Here is a 21,096-nt window from a genome sequence, read left to right on the forward strand (position 1 = left end):
AAGTGAATGGCGAACATTTTCCGACTTTTGCTAAATAATCAAATACTTTAGACTTGCTTAAGTTACTAGGTCATTAGTTTCTTACCCTAAACTGGATAGCCGCCAGAATCTGTGCGTCATTCCCAACCAGTCTAATGACATTTACCTTTCCGCACATTGTGACCCACGTCTAGGCTAGGTCGTGCTATTTACTTCAATTCTGCGATGACGCAGCATGCAATGCGTCATTAGACGCAAGTGAAATGCGTAAGAGTTAAATAAGTGTGGACTTCCGCCAGCTGCGCATCTGCGGCATCAAAGACCCGCCAGGGTGCCCGCGACCGGCCAGTCGCGTCGAATTAAACGTCGCCCAAGAATTCGCCCACTGTCACTGCTCGCTTTCGGTGTTGATGGACAAGAGTAATTTAGTCGTATGTCTCGCCATTGACTCGAGGAAGTTTGTGATGGATTTGCGCAGGTCGAGCCGTCGATGCGACACGGCCTCCATCTGATCCGGCGGTTGTTTTCAATAAAAAATGTCGACGGCGTTGGCGCGGCGTCGTAGGTGGACGCATTTAGCCTGGCCTCAGGCCAAAGCCGGTGCATATGTCTCCTCCTCCCCCCTTTGCCCAGCTACAAGTCGAGTTAGCTATCGGTGCACGTCTAGCCTTCGTGCAACGCCCTCAAATGCAATTTGATAACCCAAGCGGACGACCAGCGTCAAATTCACAAGACAATCCAACATTTAACAAAATAGGTCGATAGCAAATACTTAGTCAGAGGTAAATACCTGCCTGTGTTTCTGTTTATATCTTGGAGGTGAGCGAACGAATCTTTAGAATGTCATGGCCCATCTCTTCTCACCTTCAAGTAGCTGTGACATAATGCGTGTGTTACGTCATTCTACTGAATCACACTTTTACAAAATATTGTTATATATTGTTTGCATGCCAATTACCTATCTGATTAGATATATCACCGCTCATTACCACTATTTATAAGACCAATTTTGCCATGTCTAAAGCAAAACAACATTTTATTTTGAGAATTTAAGAGTAGTATTGTTACGTTCGTGGGGTGGGTTCGTGATTGAAAAGCACTTTTAACACCGATGAATAAGAGTAGGATTTATTTTCACACTGTTACTTAACTTTACAAAACACTTAAAAACAGTTCACAGTAATTTCGCACTCTAAAACTCACTTACAAGTCGCTTTGATTCTCTTCGATGTTTATCGCTCCGTATCGCATTCGAAACTCACTCCGCCGCAACCTCACCCGGCTTATATACCCCCGGTGAATCGGTCCACAAAGTTCGAGAACAGTCCAGCTAGGACGTCATACCTACATCTCGAATGTTCCGGAAACGAGTAGAGTGTCTGTCTCTTTCATGTGCTATCTCTCTCACACAGTTACTAGAATATTCCGGAAACAGGATCATCAGTCTGTTTCTCTCACACATATAGGCTATCCTTGTCACACACCTTCTCGAATGTTCTCAGTATAGCTGTCTCTTTCTAATCGTGCTATCTCTTTCACTCCTATGGAAAATTTCGCCATATACTGAAATGTACTTCAGAGGCCCATAAGGGGTCCTGAAAACGCCTGAAAACGGGTTTTCAGGTTATGGCGTCATCGGATAGAGGGTGGCCTGAAACGGACTGAAAACATGTTTCAGGCGCCTGAAAACGACGGTAACTTGGGTGAAATTTTGATAAACTAATATGTGATAGAGCATCCTCTGAAACGGCCTGAACCGTATTCCAGCCTACTGAAAACGCCTCCAATGGGTCGAAAAACACGATCAAAGTTTCCACCTAACCCACCGCCGTAACACTGCCCCCTCCTAAGACATGCTCGTCCCGAGCATCATTAGATCCATGGTATTTGGCCAACCGATCAACATGAACAATCTTACAGGGGCTACGCGCGTTACGCTGTATCCGGTATGTGACATCGTTGATCCTAGTGACTACTTTGTACGGCCCTTCCCAACTCGGTGATAATTTCGGGGACTTCCCTTTTTTTCGCATAGGGTTATGTAGCCACACCAACGATCCTTCCTCAAATCTCGTCTGGTTAGACTTCCGGTCATATCTGGTCTTCATCTTTTCGCTGGCCTGCAGTCCGTGTTCACGAACATGATTGTGAACACCATCAATCCGGTTTCGCAGTTCACTTGCATATTCTGAAATCGTCTTTGGTGCATCTGGAGGTCGTCCTGTCAGTAGATCCGCAGGTAACCGCAATTCTCTTCCAAAATTAGCACACGCAGGTGTCACGGCCGTGCTTTCGTGAACTGCGGTCCGATATGACATTAAAAAGAGTGGAATATGCCTGTCCCAATCTTTTTGATGGCTGTCAACTACTTTGGCCAAATGTCGTTCCAGAGTCTGATTGAATCTCTCGACCATCCCGTCTGACTGTGGATGATAGGACGTAGTCCGAGTTTTATGAATTCCCATGACTCGGCAAGTCTCCTGAAACACCAGAGATTCAAAATTTCTTCCCTGATCGCTGTGGATCTCAAGAGGTACTCCATACCGACAAAATACTTCCGCCACTACAGTTTCCGCTACGGTGACTGCCTCTTGATTTGGAATGGCAAACACTTCAGGCCATTTGGTGAAATAGTCCATGACCACAAGAATGTACTTGTTTCCACGGTCGGAGATCGGGAATGGGCCTGCGACGTCCAAAGCAATTCTTTCCCAAGGTGCCCCCACATTATAAACTTTAAGCGCACCTCTACTGCGTGTATGTGGCCCCTTGACTGACGAGCAGCTAGTACACTTCCTACACCAGTCTTCCACATCTTCCCGACAGTGTATCCAGTAAAAGCGTTGCCGAATCTTCATCAGAGTTCTTTTTACTCCTAGATGCCCGCCGGAAATGCCATCATGGAAGGATCTTAAAACATCGCTAACTCTCTTTCTTGGTACGACCACTTGAAGGTGAGCATCCTTTCCGTTCGCTGACTCCCATTTCCTACACAGTACGCCATTGTGCATAATCAGACTTTCCCATTGCGCCCAGTAGCTCTTGGTCACTGTACTCATCGGAGCTACTTCACACCACTTTGGTTTGGGCATTCCACCGTTAATCCAGTCGTAAATGGGTTTTATGTCACGATCTTCCTGTTGTGCTTCTTGCATGACTGCGTCACTCCACTCTTCGCTAACAGTGTCGGTCCTCAACATCTTCACGCAGTCCTTATCCTCTTGTCTTAAACAGTGTTTGCAGTCATCCGGACAAGGCCTTCGGGAGAGGGCATCTGCATTTCCATGTGACTTTCCACTTCGATGCTCGATGGAAAAATCATATTCCTGCAGTTGTTCGATCCAGCGTGCCACCTGACCCTCGGGTTCTTGAACTCTAACAACCACTTTAAAGCAGCATGGTCAGTCCTGATTCGGAACTTGCGTCCAAGCAAATATTTGCTGAAATGCTGCAAAGTTTTGACGACTGCCAGCAATTCTCTCCGAGTGACGCAGTAATTTCTCTCGGGTTTCGATAACGATTTACTGAAATAGGCTATCACAACTTCCTGATCTCCTTTGTTTTGTGACAAGACTCCTCCGATGCCAGTATTGCTTGCATCAGTGTCAACAACAAACTCGTTATCCGGGTCGGGATATTCCAAAATAGGTGTTTCACAAAGTCTCTGTTTGAGATCTGAGAAGGCTGCTGCACACTGATCATCCCAATTAAATGGTCGTTTCTCTTCCGTCAGCTGGTGCAAAGGCTTTGCTATATCCGAGAAGTTCTTCACAAATCGTCGATAGTACGAGCAAAGACCTAAAAAGGCACGCACTGCTGTCTTGTCTTTCGGTGTTGGCCAGTCCTTAACTGCACTTATCTTTTCAGGATCTGTCTGGATGCCTTCTGATGAAATTACATGTCCCAAGTAGTTAACCTTACGCTTGAAGAATGAGCATTTCTTCGGACTTAGTTTTAAGTTTGCGTCACGCAACTTGGACAAAACTTGCTCCAGTTTCTTAAGGTGGTCATCGAAATTTTTACCTACAATTATGATGTCATCCAGATACACTAGGCAAGTATCACCCAGGAGGCCGGCAAGTATTTGCTCCATTAACCTCTCAAAAGTTGCCGGTGCATTGCACAACCCAAACGGCATAACATTAAACTGCCAAAGTCCTTTACCAGTTGAGAAGGCTGTTTTCTCTTTATCTTTGTCCTTGATTTCCACTTGCCAGTAGCCACTTTTCAAATCCAAGGTGGAAAACCATTTCATGCCGTTTAAAGTGTCCAAAGTGTCGTCTATCCTCGGCAATGGATAACTGTCCTTCTTAGTCACGTCGTTGAGTCTACGATAGTCAACGCAAAATCTCATAGTTCCATCCTTCTTTTTCACCAAGACTACTGGAGAACACCAAGGGCTGGTTGACGGTTCTATTACTTTGTCCCTCCTCATTTCCTTGATCATGTCTTCGACTTCTTTTTCTCGAGCTACTGGAACTCGCCGAGGTCGCTGTCGAATAGGCATGACATCTCCAGTGTCGATCTCGTGCTGCACTACTCCAGTTCTCCCTATATCACTGTCATGTGCAGAGAAGACACTCCTATAGCGCTTTAGTAGATTACGCGCCTTTAGAAGTTCTTCCTCCGTGAGATCACTCTCGCAGTTTTCCAATAATTTTCTAATATCCACAACTTCTTCTTGCAACTTGTTCTCGTTTGGACCATGGCAACTGCGTATCCATGAGATTGCCTCGCATGTCCCCATAAGGGTTCCTTTACTTAGGACGTGTTGAGTGTCACTTAAATTAAGAACCCTTATAAATGCTGCAGATGACGTCATTACCACTGTGCGAGCTGGTATCCACGGCTTACTGCCAGCTATTTTCTCTATTAACACGCAGGAATGAGATCCTTGTCCCACACCATATGGCAACTTCACCGGAACTAGGGCTTGCGATCTCGGTTGAAGAGTAGTCCTTTTAGCGCAGAAGACATGTCCACCCACTTCACCCTCCATAGGAACTTCATAAGCCCCAAATTTTAGCACGCCACCTTTCAAGTCGATCTTACATTCGTACTTCCTCATAAAATCTAGACCAATAATACAGTCGTCTACGATGTCAGCAATGATGACTTTGTGCCAGTACTTCTTTTCTCCAATCTTTACTGACACTTCTTGCTCCCCTTGGACGGAAATGTACTGGCCGGTAGCCGTTTGCAGCTGAATATGCATTGGTCGGACTAGATGATCCCTGATCAGGTGTTTTAGCAGTCGAGAACTGATCACAGTCCGAGAAGCTCCGGTGTCGATAGTAAGGTGACATGGTACTCCACCAATTTCTCCTATGACAGCCAGACTGTTCCCGTCATTCGCCTGGGAGATCATAACTGGGACATTTTGACCACCAGCCAGCACTCGTCCCATAGTCCTGGCTTTTACTCGTTTCCCTGCTGCTGCCGCTCTGGGCTCCCAGAGCTTGCTGGCCTCTCCATTTGGTCCGAGTCTCGTCGCCTCCAATATCTTTTCGGGCAGCCAGATTGCATGTGTCCTCGTTCCCCGCAATTGTAACACCGAGGTCCCGTTTCTCGAGGTGGAGCAATCGGCTCCCTGGCAGCGACTTCGCGCACCCTGAAGGATCTTGTTGGGTCCTGTCGTACAGCTTCCACCTCGAGGGCATGGGCAAGCGCATCCTTCAAACTCCCATGGTGACCCAGTCGTACAGCAGCCCTCACTTCAAAGTCTCGAATCCCATCTATGAATGTCTGCACTAGCATTCCATCCGTAAAAGAGGATGAATCTTGGTATGCTTTTTGGACCAGTTTCTCTATTTCTAGGGCCCACTTTTGTAATGACTCATTACGACCCTGGGTCCTATCCTTCAGTTGAGCTCTGTAGACGTGCTCCAGATGACTATCACCGAAGCGTGCTTCTAAAGCTTCAAGGAGACGGTCGTATGTCTTATTCTTTCCCAACGTTTCCAAGACACTGAGAGCTTCATCCCGTAGCGCCAAACTCAGTGCCGTTTTTGCATAATCCTTGCTCCAGCCATTCGTTCCGCGACCAACTCGAATTGGTGCTTGTATGCGGCCCATGAAGAGGTACCATCAAATGGTGGTAACTTTAACTTTTCACCTCCTGTGGCTGGTGCACCCGATAAACTAGTGGTGCCGTTAGCCACTTTAATCTCTAACTTCTGCAGGCGATTCTCGTGGCCTTCTACCTTTTCATTGACACCGTTGAGGCGCTTTTCGTGATTTTCGACTTTAATGTCAACTGCCACAATTTTATCCTGGACCTCAGCCATCTCCTTTTTCCATTCTGCGGCTGCGTCGTGTACCTCACGGAGGAGTTCAAACTGGTTCTTTTGTTCCTCCTGTAGAATCCTAGCTTGTTCCTCCTGCTTTCTAGCATGTTCCTCCTGCCTTCTAGCTTGTTCCTCCTGCCTTCTAGCTTGTTCCTCTGCCTTCTAGCTTGTTCTTTCAGGAGGACCAGAATCGCGTTGACGTCTATTTCCGGCTTTGGGGATACTGCCGCCGCTGTATCTGACGCTGCGGCGGTGTCTGTAGGGTCCCCAGCTGCGGCGCGGCTTCGGGTCTGCATCCTCTCCTTCTCTTCTTCTCGCGGAGTAAGCGGCATTTTCAATCCCACTTCTGACACCAAATGTTACGCTCGTGGGGTGGGTTCGTGATTGAAAAGCACTTTTAACACCGATGAATAAGAGTAGGATTTATTTTCACACTGTTACTTAACTTTACAAAACACTTAAAAACAGTTCACAGTAATTTCGCACTCTAAAACTCACTTACAAGTCGCTTTGATTCTCTTCGATGTTTATCGCTCGGTATCGCATTCGAAAACTGACTCCGCCGCAACCTCGCCCGGCTTATATACCCCCGGTGAATCGGTCCACAAAGTTCGAGAACAGTCCAGCTAGGACGTCATACCTACATCTCGAATGTTCCGGAAACGAGTAGAGTGTCTGTCTCTTTCATGTGCTATCTCTCTCACACAGTTACTAGAATATTCCGGAAATGGGATCATCTGTCTGTCGCTCTCACACATATAGGCTATCCTTGTCACACACCTTCTCGAATGTTCTCAGTATAGCTGTCTCTTTCTAATCATGCTATCTCTTTCACTCCTATTAAAAATTTCGCCATATACTGAAATGTTCTTCGGAGGCCCATAAGGGGTCCTGAAAAACGCCTGAAAACGGGTTTTCAGGTTATGGCGTCATCGGATAGAGGGTGGCCTGAAACGGACTGAAAACATGTTTCAGGCGCCTGAAAACGACGGTAACTTGGTTGAAATTTTGATAAACTAATATGTGATAGAGCATCCTCTGAAACGGCCTGAAACCGTATTCCAGCCTACTGAAAACGCCTCCAAGGGGTCGAAAAACACGATCAAAGTTTCCCTCTAACCCACCGCCGTAACAGTATAATAGGCAGTTCGCATCTGAGGAATGAACTATTAGATATGAATATCTATCTTTATCTACGTTTCATGTTTCTCAGTAAACACGGCTAGTAGGTAGGTTAGGTACAGTCACCAGCACCAATATAAATAAATAAATAAATAAATATCACGGGACAATTCACACCAATTGACCTAGTCCAAAGTAAGCTTAGCAAAGCTTATGTTATGGGTACTAAGCAACGGATAAATATAATTATATAGATAGATACATACTTAAATACATATTAACACCCAAGACCCGAGAACAAACATTCGTATTTTTCATACAAATATCTGCCCCGACACGGGAATCGAACCCGGGACCTCAAGCTTCGTAGTCAGGTTCTCTAACCACTAGGCCATCTGGTCGTATAATAATATCTGACACAACAAGCGTGCATAAATATCTGATACGTTCTATTTCTAGGCCGGAAGGACGTGTCAGATATTTTTGCACGCTCCGCTGTGGCAGATATTAATGCTGGTGACTGTACCTACCTACACCCAAATGCGAAAACATGTAGATATCTAATATTCGAACCACTCAAGAATATATTATCACTGCCATATTACGTCGGAATAAGACTCTGTGGTAGGTACGTACATGTATTTGAAACGTTGGATTAGTTAATATTTTTACCTTCAACTAGGGCTTGCAATCCGGATAACAAGACTATTGAAGAAGTGCATTGATAAAGCACAGAGAATAAATAACAGCAAGCATATATTAAACAGTAAGAATAAGTGTAGAGCATCATGGCAAATCATAAAAAAAGAAACTGAAGGTTTCAAATTACCTCAGTATGTTAATGAAATAAAAGTAAATAATAAAATGATAACGGATCCTGTTAAAATAGCAACCAATTTTAATAACTACTACACAGAGACTACGAATTCGGCCAAACACCTTAATAAAACTCGGCAACGCTTACAGGCGGATGCAAATAAAAATAGTATCTTTTTGAAACCCGTCTCTGAACATGAAATGGATAGAATCATTATGTCGTTGAACAATACACACGCAGTTGGGTACGATGAAATTAATACAAACGTTGTCAAAAAATGCAAAAAACCACTTATACCTATCCTTACTTATCTAGTTAATTGGTCGTTTGAATGCGGATGTTTCCCAGAGGTTCTTAAGTTATCCGTAGTCAAACCTCTTTATAAAAAGAGCAGTAAAATACAAATGGAAAATTATCGGCCGATTACATTAGTGCCTATTCTTTCTAAAATATTTGAAAAGTGTATGTGCAATCGCTTAACGGATTATTTTGACAAATTTAACATTATCAAAGTGGAACAGAACGGTTTTCAAAAAAATAAGTCTACTACATTGGCTGGTTTTAATTTAGTGCACCATGTAGTTAGAAGCCTAGATGAGGAAAAGCGTACTACGGCAGTCTTTCTAGATATGACCAAGGCATTTGATTTTGTTAATCATTCCCTGCTATTAGCAAAGTTAGAAAATTATGGTATCAGGGGACCGGCACTGTCTTGGTTAAAAGAATATTTAGAAAAACGAAAGCAATGTGTCCAAATAGCTAAACTTAATGATCGTAATGAAGAAGTCATATATCAATCTGATTATAAATTCAATGATCATGGGGTTCCTCAAGGAAGTGTCCTTGGACCGCTTTTATTTAATATTTACATAAATTAGTTACCTGACATCATTCCATATAAATCTGTTTTGTTCGCAGATGATATTTCAATTATAATTACAGCAAAAAAACATGAAAATGACCGTGAATATGAAAATGAAATAAATAGAATAATAGATATAGTTATTAAGTGGCTAGAACAGCATAATCTAAGAATTAATTTAAATAAAACAAATTATGTACAATTTAATATGAAGCAAGGACCTAACAACAAAATGAATTTACATTATAACCATGAAAATATTAACGAAACGGACAGTGTCACATTTCTAGGACTAAAAATAGATAAAAACTTGAATTGGGAATCTCAAATTGAACATGTGTGTTGTAAAATCAATAGATTTGCTTATGTTCTGAGTAGACTAAGGCGCACTGCAACGTTAGAAGCCACTTTGGCCGCATACCATGGCTATATTAGCTCACAGTTAAGATATGGCCTCATATTATGGGGCAACTGCTCAAAATTTAACAGAGCATTCATAGCCCAAAAAAAATGTATAAGAGCAATATATGGTCTAGCACCAGATGAAAGCTGTAAACCTATTTTTGGGAGGTTAGGTATATTGCCATTACCATGTTTATATATATTGGAAGCTTGTATCTTTGTTAAGAAGCATATGCATCTATTTAGAACGGCAAAAACTGCATTTCCTCGAAATACCAGAAATCCTGGGAGGTTGGTCCACGGACAAGCGCCTAGGACAGCTTTCTACTCCAAGCAGTGCTACACAATGTGCATGAAGCTATTTAATAAATTGCCTCTAGATTTGCAGCGGTTGCCGTTTATTAAGTTCCGAAATAGCTTAAGAAATTTATTACGCAAGGATCAGTATTATGATGTAAAAACTTTTCTTTCAAATAATTGATAACATTTGCATGCTAGTATTTGTTTTATATAATAAATAATACTTATAGCAGAATAAGTTCCGAACAGTAAGTTATAATTATAATCAACCATCTTTTTGACTGTATTATTCTGTGCAAATAAAGAAGTTTGAAGTTTGAAGTTTTTAACCGGATATCCATATTATCCGGATATCCGCCTATTTTCAAATCCGGATAGGAAGCTCTTCATTATCCGGATAATTTGGATAATTCGAATATCTGATATTAAGCGCGCGCTCGCGCAGTGTGAGAGGTTAGTGTAGTGTATGCATACACACAGATACATTTATTTTGTGTTAGGAAGGTGTACATGCAATACTTATTAGTTAGGTTCATTCTTAACATCTTGTTTGGTAGTGGCGATGATGAATTTTTGGTAAATGTGTATGTAAGTAATGTATGTGTTTATTTTATTAATATTATTATATTTTATGTATTTTTTCAATCTTCAATATATTTTTTACCTTACATTACACACACCTGCTTTGATCACCTTTTTCTTGATTCTATGTTAATAACATCATCAGGTCGAATAAGAAGGTAGAAGAAGAGATCGCCTTTTAGCGATTAGACCCCTGTTTCTCGTCTCCTACCCTACCTTTTATGTTCTGATTTCATTTTATAATGAATGTTTTTTGGTGTTCAATACAATACGCTTTGTATTGTATTGTGTTATTTATTCTTATAATAGAGCAAGAGCCCGCAAGAGCCAGACCTTCGTTATAGTATCGTTATAATCCTTCGTTATAGTCAGACTACAGGACCAGAGCACGAAGCCTATTCCTTTGCAGCGGGGAGTCAGACAAGGAGATGTGATCTCTCCGAAACTGTTCACCGCTGGATTGGAAGATGATTTTAAGGTTCTGGACTGGAAAGGACGAGGCATTAACAATAATGGGGAGTACTTCACTCACCTTCAATTCGCCGACGATATTGTAGTCATGGCTGAGACTATGGAGGACCTCAGTGCTATGCTCGCTGACCTCAGCAGAGTTGTTTTCGACCGAGTTAGCTTAAAAATAAACATGGACAAGACGAAAGTCATGTCTAATGTTGTGCCAGCTCTCGTAATAGTCGGAGGCTCTGCGCTCGAAATTGTTGACGACTATGTATACCTGGGACAAACGATCCATTTAGGTAGGTCTAACTTCGAGAAAGAGATCACTCGTTGAATCCAACTCGGCTGGGCAGCATTCGGGAAGCTTTGCAGCAGTGTTTGAAGTCAAAAGTCTTTGACCAGTGTGTGTTGCCAGTGATGACATACGGATCTGAGACGTGGGCGCCAACGATGGGCCTCATTAGGAAGCTCAAAGTCACTCAAAGGGCTATGGAGAGGTCTATGCTCGGGGTTTCTCTACGGGATAGAGTCAGAAATGATGATATCCGCAGTAGAACTAAGGTTACCGAATTAGCCCGAAGAATTGCGAAACTGAAGTGGCAGTGAGCGTGCTCGCAGGACTGATGGCCAATGGGGTTAGAAGGTTCTCGAATGTCGTCCGCGGAGCGGGAGACGAGCCGTCGGTAGGCCTCCAATAAGATGGAGCGACGACCTGGTTAACCCGTCGCGCGACCAACGACTTTTTTGGGTAATTTTGGACTAGTACCCTATGTTAAAGGGTGATCGAAACTAGTAACAAAAATTGACTAATCACGAGTACTTAGATACGCGCCGCTGTGGCGCGCAGGGCGTTCGACGGGTTAAGATCGCTGAATTGCGTTGGAGGCGGAAAGCACAAGACTGGTCTGAGTGGAGAGCCTTGGGCGAGGCCTAAGTCCAGCAGTGGACGTCTTTCGGCTGACATGATGAATCGAATCTACTCTCGATTCTGATTATTTCTGAGCGAAGTGCTTTCCGGTTTTCAGTTATATTAAAAATTAACACCTTGCATAAAAAAAAAACTTTCAGCCTTTAACATATAACCAAGGTCTGGCTGTCGTGGGCTCTTGGTCCGTAAGGCAAAATAACAACAAGCAGGAGACAGAGAAGTTATAAAGTGTTTTTAAGTAATTTCACTCATTAAAGTGACAAAATAATGATTTTTACGTGCGTATAAGACAATCAGTGATTAAGTTAATTAACACGATTCGTCTGATGAAACCAACTTAAAATTGTTTTTAGCGTTTTTTTTTAATATTTGGAAAATTATTCAAAATATTCAAAATAACCGGATATCCGGATACTGAGATTTCAAATATTCGAAATATCCGGATAATAAAAAGTTACCGGATAGTGCAAGCCCTACCTTCAACCTACATATTATTTAGTATAGAATAAACATCGTAAGGCTAATTTGTATCCTCCATAATCACTGACAGTAAACATCTAAACTTAGGAGTTATTTGAATGTGAATATCTAAACGTGATTTGAAGTCTGAAATATGTTTTCTTAATTTAAGTAGGTACACATTTCTTCTCCATTGCCTTTATCAATCAACACTGAAGTATTGGCAGCTTACGCAGTCTTAAAATCGCGTCTTGTTTATGTCTGGGTCCTGTGGCGTTTGAGTTAATTGACAGTCATCATTTAAATTCAATCGCAAATGTTGGGTTTGCAGGTGACGCCAGGCACTCCGGCTGGCAAGGACTTGCTGCGAGGCGATATCATTGCCAAAATCGACGACTACGACGCCCGCGATCTTCGACACGAAGACGCTCAAAACCTTTTCAAGAATGCCCAAAACCACATAAAGCTGGTTGTGCAGAGGTAACGCTAGTAGCACAACTTCTATGTTTGTTCTTAAAACAATTGTGAAGCTTATATCACAAATACTCATCTTTGGACATCACAAGGCTGAAGCAATAACCAAAGCTTTGTCCCCTAGCTTCGCTGACATTACACGTCGCGTCGTGTCCATCAAGTATGCCAAGATTTAACGGACACTGAATTGCGCCAAGAATGTCATGTAACCTTGGTTGTATCAGGAATCCCGGCTTAAATTAAAATAAATAAGGTCAGGTCAATCGGTCTGATGGGAAGATGGAGGATTTTCTAATATAAAGGAAAATTTGATGATAGAAGTGTTATCACAGGGGTGGATCGAGCTCTCATCTGTACACATTGCCGCGTGTATCCGGCGGATATGTAGGCCGAGTACCTACGCCCACCTTCTATCATGAATTCGCTGAGTAAGATGGAAACCCATGCATCCTAGATGTCGTGTACATGTACCCTTGTCGGGAAACCTATGATTAGGCTCAAATTGACTTGCGTATCCAAAGAAACGTACCTGCTTCCTAATGTTAATGAAATAGATACCTACCTTTACAATATTTATAAAATATTAACAGTTTAATTGAAGGCGTTAATGTTTTCACATCCAAAAATTGTAACCGCTTTTGGACCAATCATAAGCCAGACTTAGTCACAATTTAAGCCAGTGTTCAACACTTGGATTAACGATTCTCAGTTTTGTAAAATTAGTTAAGCATGGATATTATGATCGATCTGAGAGGTCTGAAAGGGCGGCAATTTGTGGATAAACATGCATAGTAAATCTTGTACTGTCTTTAGTTAAGTACATAAGTAATATTTTACTCTTATTCGTACCTAATTATTATTTATAATCAAAGACTAATCAGTCTATTACTTAGGTACATAAACACCTGAAGACAATATTTTAGAAGGGTTTCAAAACATTAATGCCTTTCTTAAATGGTCTAATTTTTTTCAACTACCCTCCCGTATTAGCATGGTTCATTAGAACTATTGGCGATCTCCAATTACTTTAATTTAAATGTGATGTTATCGACTAGTAATAACAATTTAAACAGATGTTACCAGAAGTCTTTGGAATGTTTAAAATAACAAAATGATGTCATGGAAATGCATTTCTTACTTCGCAAAGCTGGCGCTACGAATCGCGTACAATAAAATACTTAGCATTGAAATATGTAATACTGCCTTATTAAAGCAAAAGGAGGTAACTCAAAAAAAGTACTTTGGAGTTATATACCATTGTGTAGCTTAAGACATTCTGCATCACAAGGTATAAGTAACACAATTATTTTTTTGAGATACCACCTTCTGCATTAGGAGGGAAGTATACTACTTATTTCATCATTTAGAAGCCACTTACCCTATTAATGTACAGTCACCAGCACCAGTATCTGACACAACGAAGCGTGCATAAATATCTGATACGACTCTATTTCTAGGGCCGGTAGGACATGTCAGATATTTTTGCACGCTCCGCTGTGGCAGATATTTATGCAGGTGACTGTACACCTACATTATATTTATGAAGACACACAATTTTTACTCAACGGCACCCAAGTAATAAAAATGGATAATAATCAGAAGTAAATGAGATTACTATTATTATAACCAGTAATAGGTACAAAGGTATCCGGTAGTGAAAAATACAGTAATGTACGCCAATTAATGATTTTTACTATTTTTTTGGAGCCAGTGAAACCCTACTTCCTCTTCGGGAATCAGCTGACTTATCCACTAATAATAAATAATAAATAATAAATTCATTTATTTCGGGCAACTTGGCCCATACAATAAATACCTTACAGACTAACATACATATTTATGATCAAAAATATTTAAAACTAATATCAGCAAAAATGCAAAATAATTACCTATATATTTAAATAGCACAAGCGTTAGGTAAGAGCACAGCTTTACGTAAAATTACCATAACGTTAATCAAAATAAACCTTCGTTTATTGCACATGCTTCGGATTACCAGAACTAGGGCAACATTTCTGTTTACGTGTTGCCATGTGCTTGCTATGTTTGCTTGCATGAACGCATGCACGGCCTTGTTAAATGTTTTACTGCATTTCTCTCTTCCATCGTTGCTTTTAGTTTTAAGGCCACAGACATAAATGTTTTTCTCGATTATATTATTTACAGAATGATCCATTTTTAAAGTGTTGAAGATTTCCAAACAAGTAAAGGCTTACATTTACATTATACCAGTGACTTCGGTGTTGTTTTATGGTGAAACAGATTAAAAAAATAAACGATTGGTCAATGCCACCACTAAACAGAAGAACAATGTTATTGGTTTTTTATCCTAATTGATCCCGGCTTCCCGTTAAATGTCAAAATGGATAATTCTGTAAAATGAAGTGTAACTATTGTTGTAGTTTTAGTAATGCCAACACGGCTCCACCACTTTTATAGACAGATGGCTCCTTTCAAGACCAATTAGGGGTTCAAAAAGTGCATGTGTCATCGTTTGATTATGCACTCTGATTGACGATTTACCATTACCATTAGATTTGCCATTTGTCTATGGGCACTATTAGTAAATTTTACTCCGAATTTAGACTTGCAAGAAAAATCGTGCAAGTTGCATTACATTGCGAGGCCGTAAAGCCAATGAGTTTGTAGTGGTCAATAGAGCGCCGCAATGTAATGCAATTTGCACGATTTTTCTTGCAAGTCTAAACTCGGCTTTATGATGACTGTCATCTTTTAAATTACCTTTCTTATTTAATGAGGGTTTCTCGACAGGCGAGATATCGCTAGATGGCGTTAGTATCGAGATGTCTTTTTCATGTTACTACAGTCTTGCTTGCGATTGGCTCATTTAGTTAAACCATTCATAAACGCGACACAACTGTCAAATTAGACAAACATTCAGGATACTAGCGCCATCTAGTTGGCTACAGAAACCTTTGGGATACTAAATAAACAACACCGTGTTGGCATTTACCATTAGCTCATGCCATTAATCATTCACGCATGTATAGGGACGTGGATCGCGAGCAACAGCCTCGCAGCGCGTCCTCGCTCGCGCCGCGCTCGCCGGTCTTCAACGCTGCATCGCCGTACAGGTAACCGACTTCACTCGATAGATGGCGCTTTTGATAATTGTCTAAGTACCTACACAAACTATTTGGCAGATTTTTCGAATCTTGCCTGTGAACAGACCATTCAAAAATGATGAAAACGATATGAAATTTAAATATCTGAAAGGTTGTAGAAAATTACTTCGCTCTTTAATTAACTTTCTCTATAATTAAATTATGAATTATTAATTTTCGAATATAATTTTCACGAGTGTGATTCCAAAATCGGCCTCGTGCATATTTTATTAATATCAGTCAATATGTCTCCACGACCACATAAGATGTAGTTTGATGCTTTGTTAAGTTAGGGTGTCCTCCAATAGTAGATTTGGAAACTATGCCATCTTGTTTCATTCGACATTTTATAGCGGCCGTTAGATTATGACACGCTATTGAAGAAAGCATTGGCTTTCTATTCTAAAATAAATTAATTCACATTGGTTATACGGAAGTGTAAAACCGTTAAGCTCAAACCCGTGCAAAATCTCTCTGCTACGTGAAAGAATCTGATAGTTGGTACATTAACAGATTCATAGGTGTAACCCACCTATAAGATTATTAGCGTTAAAAATAAACAATTGATTAGCTATCTATACCGTGGGAATTAAAAAAAAAACATCTTAGTGTCCTCAAGAAATATGTCTGCCGAATTTTAAGTCTATATCTAGTGGTTTTGGCTGTGCTGGGTTGTCTGCCAGTCTCTTGCAGATATAAGTAGTATTAAGTAGACGACTATCGATAATGAATGGAATTGAATTTACATGGAACTGAAATGGTAACAAAACTGAGAAAATTGTAATGAATCTGAGTTTTGTACTTGATTGGAGTGGCGTAGCTAGAGATAACCCAAGTTTCAGGTGCAAAAAAGAAATTGGGCCTTAGCTTGCTAAATTTATTTCGTTGTTTGCACTTAAAGGGATCATTTTCACTCATAATCTGCAGGGCTACTACGAAACTCGAAGTTCGTGTCGTGCGGTCCCTATGACACTTATACTATTTAATCCGAGAGCGAGAGGGACCGCACGACACGAACTTCGAGTTACTAGTTTTTTAGTAGCCCTGCAGATATTTCAGAGCGGACAAGGTGGTCAAATCACTCTATTGTTAAGGTATAGGAGGAGTTCATGTTTCGATATTTTTGATCACCTTGGCTGCTCCGAAATATCTGAGTATCCATCGCGCGTCGCCCGCCTACTGCGATACATATTTACGTAATTATTATGTGTACGCGCTATATTCCATGCCATTGTTTTTTTTATTTCAAAATACTCGTAATAGAACAACTCTATTATGTGTACTTGGATCGTGATTTCGTAATCGTTGACTCAAGTAATTAGCCAGTAATTTAGTGAAGAAAAAACTTAGTCATATACACACGAATAGTTTGTTGGCACACAACTATATCTCAACATTTCAATGTCGAATTCCATTAAACCGATGCCCTTGTGAACGTGTGTGATGTCATTATGTAAGTCATTTCATAACGTACTTATCCAGTTTAATTTAAACTTTGCTGACTGTGATGCTAATATCGCAGGCTATATCGTTACGGATTATCAAACCCAACGATTAAAATTAAGGCAAAATCTTCATGTGCAATGAGATAGCTAAACAATAACTTATATACAGTTCTAAAATAAATGTCACAAAATGGAACATGGAAAAAAATATAACTAAGACAATATGAGATTAACATTTCTATACCTATACAAGGTGTTAATTTTTAAACTGAAAACCTCACACTCCAACTGTCTTCTTATTTTAAGTTAGTTTTATGCATATTCTTAAATACAAATACAAAACAATAACTACAAAACAAAATAACTAAAAGATACAACTTCCATATAGGTACCTACTGAAAATGAAAATGACAGGGCTAAGTAATGCACGAATAAGATAGGCAAGGATACACAATAGTTATAAAACTTGTATTGGATTTGCTAAGCCTAAAACAATGCAGCAGTACAGTCCCTGCATTAATATCTGCCACAGCGGAGCGTGCAAAAATACAGGCCCTATCGGCTCTAGAAATAGACTCATATCAGATATTTAGGCTCTGTTTCCACGAGAGATGTGCGAGGAATGTATTTTTCATGAACCAACAGAAACGCTTCATTTACCTCGCCTAGCTCCGCTCAGCTGTTTCCACTATAGATGTGCTGTGCGAGGATAGGTAATTGAAGCGTTTCTATTGGTTTCTGAAAAACACATTCCCCGCAACACATCCGCACACATCTTTGGTGGAAACGCATCCTTATGCACGCTTTGCTGTGTCAGATAAGGTGCTGGTGACTGCAATGTCTATACAGAGTAGATATTATATAAGTTTTAGCGAAACTGGTATCCCACAGAACCCCAAGCCCCATGCCGGCGACCGCGTTCCGCGGGGCCGAGTCCCTGCCTCGCAGCACCCCCGTGCCGCACTACTCGTACCCGCCGCAGTTCAACGGCGAGCAACGGACCGTGATGCTGTCGCCGACCTACTCCACCAGGACTGATGACACCGCTGACGAGTCTATTGGCAGCCAGGTCAGTGCAGCACCGCTTTAAAGGTGCTCATAACTTGAGAATTCATTTTGTATGAGCATTCTAGCGAATGTTCACGTTACACAGAAAAAAAAGATCTCTTCAACCAAATAAACCTATTTCGTTCAAGACATATCCTGTTTTCTATATCAGGAAGACACAAATTGCTTGTAATAAGACATTAAATGTTTCGAAGTTTATTACTTCCTCCAACTATTAAATCTCTTTTTGCAAGTCATAAAACACTCTTTTTTTAAAAAAAATAATGTTTATTCCAAGAGTGAGACTGTTTTGTTTCATGAAAATTGTTATTCAGAAACAAATTCACAATTCTTAACACAAAGAAGTATTGTCTCTTAATTGCATTATAGTTTATACTCATAATAAGAATTTGTCAGTCTCGAAATAATGACTAACAGTACTTGGAATTAAATTGTTGTTTCTTAATGTGAAACAGTGTTACTTATATCAAGTAACTTTAGTTCTTGGTTTCATATTCACCCAATTACTTTAAAGATGATATTTCTTAATGTGAGAATTAAAACTCTTGAATTGAAACAATCAGTCTCAAAGTAATGACTTCCAGTACTTGGAATTAAATTGTTGTTTCTTAATGTGAAACAGTGAGTATCAAACTGAACTTTACTTTAACTTGTACCAAGTAACTTTAATTCTTGGTTTGATATTCACCCAATGACTTTAAAGATGATAATTTCTTAATGTGAGAAGTAAAATTTCTTGAACCAAAACAATTATCTTTTAAATTTATAAATATTCAATCTCTAATCAAAACATCTTTCTTATTAAACCAAGAAAGAATATTACTTGAAATAAATAGTTTAAACTTTTTATTGAAGTCAGTAAATGTTTTGGTTTAATACTTGAATCTTTATCCAAGTAATGGAATCTTTTGGTTTGATTTCATTGTTATCTTGAGTAGAGAGTATTGTATTTTGAAGTAAGATATATTTATCTCTTGCTTCAAGTCCATTGTTTATTGTAGTAAGATATATCTATGTCTTGCTTCAAGTCCATTGTTTTTTGAAGTAAGATATATTTATGTCTTGCTTCAAGTCCATTAATTTTTGAAGTAAGAATATATTTATATCTTGCTTCAAGTCCATTGTTTTTTGAAGTAAGATATATTTATGTCTTGCTTCAAGTCCATTCATTTTTGAAGTAAGATATATTTATATCTTGCTTCAAGTCCATTGTTTTTTGAAGTAAGATATATTTATGTCTTGCTTCAAGTCCATTGTTACTTGTTGGGAGAGGTTCGATTTTTTCCTGTAATTCTGGAAATATTTGAATCGAGAAACAGTAAGTCAATACAGACTGCCTTTACACCTGTAAGTTTTAGTAACGTAAGCAGCATCCGTAATGAACTTATGACAAATTTAATTTACTAAAGTAAATGCCTTTGTAAGTAGCTTACCGTAAACTTTCACTACTCACGTAAGTTGAAAAATTACGGTAAGCTACTTACAAAGGCGTTAACACTAGTAAATTTGTCGTAATTTCGTTACGGAAGCTGCTTACTTTACTAAAACTTACAGGTGTATGTGGCCTAACTGCAAAATTAAATGAGGTTGTTGCAATTATTAGTATTACTGATCTTCCACACCAGCAATATTAATAATAGCGCAACTAAACTTTTTATTAATTATATTCTCATTGGCAATAAGCGAAATCTGGATAAGCCTTTCATATAAACATAATTGTACCGAATAAATTCCTGCCTTTGCCTACATATTGTTTAATTAGCTAAATACACGTTTAGTTTTTAGAAAACTATCCAGAATTACACAAAAAACTGTGACGTTGGACACTGACAAAAATAAACGAAATACGTAATAGAGAAAGTAATAGATGTATTTATTATACGAAAAACAATCACTAACCTATGATCACTAATTAATGATTATGAAAATGACAAAAATTATACATAAATTTTCCTTCCATGTACTTATCATCACTGGTGTCCCCTTGTTTTATATACAGACAGATTTTTCACATAATTTAATTTTATAGAAATTAATTCCCATATTCTCATTTCATAGAATGATCAATTCACATACCATCTTGAATCATATACAAACGTTTCATAGATGTTTCATTTCATAGAAAGCTATTTTCACATTTCAGGATAAATTTATTGATAGTTAAATAGGTTAGGTTAGATTTATATTTCAATCAAAAAGTTAAGAAAATAACCCAGAAAATAGCTTTCTATGAAATGAAACATCTATGAAACGTTTGCATACGATTCAAGATAGTATTTGAATTGATCATTCTATGAAATGAGAATATGGGAATTAATTTCTATAAAATGAAATTATGTGAAAAATCTGTCTACAAAACAACGTGCAACCATCATCACTAGGTACATTCAGTAGCAGAAGTGAATAAAAGTATGTGGAGCTCAAAATAATCCTCACGCTCTCTTTTCCTTGGCAGTATATAATAGTCGTGTGTAGATAGACCATTTTGAGCTCCACAACGGCTCATCGACTTCTATTACTGACTTGACAAAAAATATTTCTTTAGTGGTTTAATTTACATCAACATGATTATGATTTACTTAAGTATTAATAATTATTAATAAGTCACTGGTGATTAAGAATTAAAATACAAACTAACTTTAGCCTCGGACCAAAAAAAGAAAATGAGGAGTCTTGTAATTGCAAGTAACTTAAATAACTCCCTCTAGGGATCACTATTTTGAACAATAACAGGTGCGATATTACTCTATGAAGAACAGTATCACGCCTGTCTTTGTTCAGAACAGTGAC

General features: G+C 39.5%; 2 protein-coding genes across 2 annotated transcripts in view; one reads left to right on the top strand and one right to left on the bottom strand.

The window, feature by feature from the left end:
• Window positions 1-21,096, bottom strand: part of LOC141432842 (dual E2 ubiquitin-conjugating enzyme/E3 ubiquitin-protein ligase BIRC6-like) — a 123,874-nt gene that overhangs the window by 55,301 nt on the left and 47,477 nt on the right.
• On the top strand, window positions 12,511-18,328 carry LOC141432928 (uncharacterized). The gene is made up of 4 exons (XM_074094763.1): window positions 12,511-12,674; window positions 13,001-13,096; window positions 15,680-15,763; window positions 18,130-18,328. Exons 1-4 carry the CDS (start codon window positions 12,511-12,513, stop codon window positions 18,326-18,328), a joined length of 543 nt encoding a protein of 180 aa, XP_073950864.1.

This window comes from Choristoneura fumiferana, chromosome 11 (genome assembly GCF_025370935.1).
Source record: "Choristoneura fumiferana chromosome 11, NRCan_CFum_1, whole genome shotgun sequence".
NCBI lineage: Eukaryota > Metazoa > Arthropoda > Insecta > Lepidoptera > Tortricidae > Choristoneura > Choristoneura fumiferana.

Bases quoted from the DNA above. Each gene is read 5' to 3' on its own strand.
- LOC141432928 (XM_074094763.1), top strand. From the start codon at position 12,511: ATGTTGGGTTTGCAGGTGACGCCAGGCACTCCGGCTGGCAAGGACTTG. The intron at 13,097-15,679 runs GTAAGATGGAAA...ACGCATGTATAG, and splicing joins TTCTATCATGAATTCGCTGA to GGACGTGGATCGCGAGCAAC. The intron at 15,764-18,129 runs GTAACCGACTTC...GGTATCCCACAG, and splicing joins AACGCTGCATCGCCGTACAG to AACCCCAAGCCCCATGCCGG.